The following is a 6,000-nucleotide window of genomic DNA, read 5'->3' on the forward strand; positions in this document are numbered from 1 at the left end:
TTAAATTCCATTAAATCCAAATGGTCTTTATCGCCCCATGACCACTGTGACTTCAATCAGCCAGTTTAATTACCTTACAAAATTGTCAGCAGAAGGAGCAAAGACAAACAGGAAGAACTGTGACGTTATCAAATTGAAATCTTCCTCTGGGCTGTTTAATCTGGACCAGTCAATAACAATGCTTCTCACCTCCTTCCTTTCTTCCCTAGGCTTTTAACCTTGTTCTTCCTCCACAGATTGCTGCTGCTGCTGTTGTGTTTAAGACAGGTTTTGAATACCTCACTTCAAGGACTTTAATACAAATTGAAGGCTCTTTGCTTTCGGCAAGTAAGAATCTCTCTGCCTCCAAATAAACAAAGAAATACAGCAGCCCAGAAGCTTGAAGGGTTGTTGACCCAAACAAGCTCCTCTCCAGATATCTCCATTTCCCTGATCTGAAGGCAGATACACAGACACACATGCACAGACTGAGATAAGTTGACAGATATATAGACAGACTAGATCCTTTCCCTTACACTCAGTCTGACTTTACAGGGACTGTTGACTGCATTAGAAATGTACAAACATTTTTGTGGAAGAGAAATCAGATGGAAAGAAACTCCACACTACAGATGCCTAATGCAGGTACAGAAAAGTAGTACACTATTGCCCTAGAGGTATAAATGGATGCTTGAGGAGCCGGTAAACTATATGACCTCGGTGTCCTGAAAGCCAGCTTTCCCTCTGTGCTACATGGTGTCTTGGCAAATTTTAATAATGGTGTGGCTATGACTGGCTGTCAATGCAGTTGGCCATCAACAAAGGCATTAGGATCTACTTCCACCTGCTGTCAGACATATTTTAGCATGTAGTAAAAGTTTCTATGAAAAAGTCAAATTTGGTTCAGCTGGGGAACACAACGAAGCCCAAATGCCGTATCTTCACAGAAGAAGCCACGCTTGTGCAGTATTCCCTCCACTGAGCACCATTAAAAAAGAGATTGAAAATAAGCTGGTTTTTTTTCTAAATCTCTAAGAGAATAAAACTATTTTCACTTGTTTTCTGAGCATATTTTCTACATTTTGAGGAAGGACAAACAAGCAACTGTAACACTTGAAGCAGCTGATTATGGGAATAGATCAAAATTCCCTAAGATTTTCCTCAGGTGGCCTCAATATAGTTGTTTTTCGGAGTTCACTCTGACGTTCTTGCAGTTCTGACAGTTCCTCATTGCCAGAGACAGGTGGGCCCAGAGGGGACAGAATCTGCACAATTAATTTTAAAACAGTAACTAACTCATCACATTCAGCTAACTCCACTGCCCCATGCTTAAAATCTGCTATGACTACAGAGATCCACAACATCTGAGCAACCAAAGGTCACTGTCTATAGGGAGCTGTCATCCTGATTCTTGTACATGCCCAAAAGAAAGGAAGGGCAAGAAGCATTTTGTGATTTCCTTGTTTTTACAGGGATTTTGAAAGTGAAGAGGAGAGAGAGGGAGCAGCAACAGGTTGAGGGATGACTCGCAGTTCAGAACTTTGTGTCTTGCACATATGTTCACAGACAATACCTGTAATTAGGGGAAACGGAAATTAATCCCTAGTGACTAAACTGTGTTTTCCTAATTCCAGCCAGTTGTCATGCTGATGTCAGTACACTACTAAAACAAAGTGAACAGGATTGTCTGGCCTCAGATTCCCACTACTAAATATAGAAAGGTCCTAGAATGAATGATGCATCCTGAAAGGTGTTTTTAAGTAAGAAGAGGCATTTTAAAATGCTCAAAACATCTAAAACAGGTGACTTGAAGCAGCCAAATTTTTTTAAATATTCCATTGTCTCTACCTCACTGGGGACTTTTGTTGCTATAAACTGTATATTGCTGTCATGTTGAACCTTTTAGCACTGAACGCAGTGTTTGTGCACTGCTTTTACGATAGTCTGGTTTTTAAACACTGCTGCCTGTTGATCCACTTGTGATGCCTTGAAGAAGGGACCTGTGGAAGACACTGGGCTGTAGGCTATTTTTTTTAAATGTAAGAATCACTAGTAGGTGCATCTAAAGTCAGCACCAGCCAAAACTGCTTATCTTGGTCCTGAAATGCTTGATCTAGGGTTCACTAATGCAGTACCCCCACTCTTGCATATAAGCAGGCTGCTGTGAGAAAACAAACACAGGGAAATATAGATAGAGATGGAACACAACGTGTGGCAGTGAGGGTTGGAGGACATAAGGATGTCCATAGAGGTGTGTATGTTTCAGCTGATTTTATAGTCAAAGGCCTGATTGTCTCATAAATCAACAGTAAATTTAAAACGCGATCCACCAACTGACCCACCTTTGTTTTTCTGCTTTTGTGTAACTCCAAGAGCTGCCAGTTCCACTGAACATAGAGACCACAGCAATGCACATAAGACAAGACACCGTCCCCTGACCTCTCCTTTTATTCCCCTTAATTTAGAGCCAGAATAATATGATCGATGCCCCGCCTTAATTCTCTTTCAGTTTCTTGAATGTCATAAGCGCAAGCCTCATGCCTATTGTCTTCTGGGCTTGTTTATGGGGAGTTATTCAGGAACTGCACTGAGAGAGCTGGCTGGATGCTATTTACAAAAGATCACTCTTGTGGTGCCAAAATATCAGTTGGTCCTGCTCTAGCAACAGAAATCCAGGCAGGCATCATTCCTGCAACTGGACTGAGCAGGGTAGGCTGACTCACTGCTCCTAGAGTTAGTTTTTGTGTCAAATTAGCCTTTCCCGGGGTTCAATCCGCAAAGCCGGGGTAAAAGTGAGTCTGTCTATGACAAATGAGGTCCGCTCTCCTGTGCGGCAGTGGGGGGCGGGGAAGAGCCGCAGGGCTGAGTGGACATGCCGGCTAGTCCCAACAATGGTACAGTCGTGGGTAGAACAATGAGAATCCCCATTGGGTTAATTGACACAACAAGAATGAGGGGGCTGGCAGCTCTGGCAAGCTACATCTCCCCTGTTGCCATAGCGCTGCTAGCTGAAAAGGAAAAGCGGGGGATGGCAGGCTGCTGCCTTCTAAAAGGAATCTTCCCTGATCCTGCATAGACCCAAGGAGAACTTGGCTGGGCAACATGAGACAACCCATCAGTTCAGCAGCAAGGGCATTTGCGGGGTGGGAAGAGGGACACTATGCTTAGCACTAAAATCAAGATTGTCCTTGCACAGCTGTTCCCAGCTTCCCACTGCCAAACAATCAAACCGTCTTGGGAGTGAACAGCCCTCCCCTCACGTGCACAAGAGGAGCAGTTTTACTCCTGGACTACGCTGAAAGCTCAGCTCCCTCCCAATGACAGACATGCAACAGGCTAGGCTGACAAGCAAAACAGAAGCCTTTCCCCTCACACCTGGGGACTGCACATAAGAAAGAAACAGACTAACTTCACCACCTCTCTCCACACTGCAGAAAAAAGGTGATTTTTTTTAAGCACAGAAAGGCATCACAAGCTTCCGAAGTGGGCTTCTAGTTAGCTGCTACAAACCAGTGTGAACACTAAACATTGGCATCTAAACCCCAAAACTGAGATACATGTCCCGAAGACAGATTGGGAAAGGCAGTTAGTCTAGCAAAACATACTCTATGCAGCCAAGTGGCGGCCCTTTGGAAAAGGCACTATACAAAACCTGCTGTGAGCTTAAGATTATTATCTTTTCTAACAAGAAAACAGCTAGACCAATGATCTTCTAATAAGTGTCCTAGCCTAATGGTTCAATAAGGATACTACTGCTGATGGAGACAGCTTGAATTAACTCATGGATCAGCATTTAGTAATGGTGGGGCTGGAAGTTGTTTTCCTAGCTACCTCTGAAAGTGATTCAAACGCATAGGTACCAAGTCTGGGCACCAATGATGAGCCTGTTTCCCTTACAGAAGGATAACCGGGCAGCGACAGACAGCAGGCGGCCCTTGCACTGGTTGCATGGCAATGGCCACGGACCAGATTCAATGCAAAATAACCCCCCGCGATAATATATGGACCCGTTTAACCGTGTCCAAAGAAACAAGCATTCCTGAAGATGGTTGCTAAGAGCAACGTGCCTTAAGCACCACCGTTAGACCAGATGAAGGCAGGAGAAAGTACTGCTAGGAATTCAGCCCACCAGATCTATAACAACCTGTCGCCCTTTTTGTCATTGCCAACCTTATTCCACAGGAAAATAATTAAAAATAAATGCAAGGCAGTTCTACTTTCCCGAGACCTGCTAATGGCTCCTGCAAGAGCTGTAGGGCAACTAATGCTGGTACAGAACGGTGGAAGGAACATTTTCTTTCGCATAGGTAGCGAGCTGGCACCCAGGGTGCCGCTTGTTTAGCAAAGCAACTTTTCCACCGCGCGTGCAGGCGGAGAGTGTCATTAGCACGGGGACGCTAGGCGAGTCCCACTAGGATGGCGGTCACTGACCGGCCCAGCGCGCTTCGCAGCTCTCAGCACCTTGACTCGTATATACTTTGCAGAATTTTTCACGCCCAGCTCTGCCCGAACGCCGAGACCTAACCCGAGCCTCGAGCGGGGGTCGAACAAGCCACTCTCCGAGGGAGGCTAACGGAGCTCTCACGCAACATGCGGGATGCTGAGGGCTGCCGTGAGCCAGGGAAGCGCTAGGCTCGGTGTCACTGAGGTTTCCCCCTGATCTGCCTGGGACACCTCTGACTCTCTGTGTCTTGCGGGCAACTCATTGCCAGCCAACCCCTTTTCCCCGATGAGAGGCGCTGCTCTGAGCTGCGTCTCAGCCCCGCACCACGGGCACTTGTGTGTACCGCCAACCGGCGGGAGCAAATCCGCTGCACCGCCGCGGCACCCCCACCCCGAAAGTAAACTCGGAGAGAGCGTCCAAGGCCAACAGCACAGAAGGGCTCGTCGGGGGTGACCCCGGCGCACACTCCGCCCGGACCCTCCGAGCGCGGGGGCACCAGGGCAAAGCCGGAGGCCGAAACTTACCAGCCCCGGCCAGATTTGTAACTAACCCGCAGCCATTGGAGCCGCGTTTCCCACTGCTATGGAAACCAAACAGGCACAGCACGAGGGAGCCTCCCAGGCTCTGATCGCCCCGCGGAGCCCCCGGGAAGCGCGTCTGCCGGCCAACTCCCACCCCCGCCAATGTTATTTACTGGCGTCAGCCGCACGAAAACAAACAGAAATTCAGCCACGCGGATGCAAAATGGGGACGGGGGGCTTAGGTGACCGCCGCCAGCAGCTGCCCCTCTACAGCCACGAGCACGCCTATGCCCCTTCCGTACGCGATGGGCAAGCTTACCAAATCTCAGTACATGCGTGGTTCCTTGAGAATATCCAATCCACAGTGAGCAAAGCAGGAGTCTAATGGTGCATCTGAAGACTGGGTGAGTTAGAAGCGGGGAAATAATCTTCATGGTGTTTCTATGCACACACGCGCGGCCGGTACTTTCCCCCTTCTGAGCGTCAGGTTCCCGGGTAGGGCAGAAATAAGGAGACGTAGCCTGGCAGCCCTCAGACGCGATCACGGCATGGTCACCGGGAGAGGCGAGAGTCTACGCGTCCCAACCCCATTAGCAATCCCGGCATGTTCTTCATTCACTGCGCCAAGGAGCAACCTTCAGCTGCAAGGAATGGTGGGACGTCCATGGTAGTCGGGGGAGAAGCCTTGCGAAAGCCACACACCTCCCCCCCTCCCCGGCTCACCCAATGTCCAGCCGGGGAGACCTGGGAGGCGAGAAAGGAGAGGAATCAATAGGCAAGCCGGCTGGAGCAGGCACCGAGCTGTAGCCCCGGGGCGAGAGCCAGCGCGCGGCAGGCGTTTCAGTGGCGAAGCTTCCCCTGCCTTCCCATGCCACCGCACTGCTGCACAAGCTCCTGACGCCAAGCCAAGCTTAAGTGAGAGAAATTGCGAGCGCTCTTGGCTGCTTAAGGCTGCCTGCCAGCCAGCCAGCCTTCCCCAGGGCTGCCAGGCCACCGACCCGCTCGCCTCGCGTGGCTGGAGACCCTGTTCCGCTTTAGTTTACGTGCGTGCAACGA

At 49.1% G+C, this 6,000-nt stretch overlaps 1 protein-coding gene across 1 annotated transcript in view; it reads right to left on the minus strand.

The window, feature by feature from the left end:
- Positions 1–5,378, minus strand: part of GRIK2 (glutamate ionotropic receptor kainate type subunit 2) — a 610,734-nt gene extending 605,356 nt beyond the window's left edge. The window contains exon 1 of the mRNA XM_074988838.1: positions 5,264–5,378. Coding sequence (XP_074844939.1) covers positions 5,264–5,378 — 115 coding nt within the window. The remainder of the gene's footprint in view (positions 1–5,263) is intronic.
- Positions 5,379–6,000: the final 622 nt, after the last annotated feature.

The sequence above is a fragment of the Carettochelys insculpta genome, chromosome 3 (genome assembly GCF_033958435.1).
Source record: "Carettochelys insculpta isolate YL-2023 chromosome 3, ASM3395843v1, whole genome shotgun sequence".
Classification (NCBI taxonomy): domain Eukaryota; kingdom Metazoa; phylum Chordata; order Testudines; family Carettochelyidae; genus Carettochelys; species Carettochelys insculpta.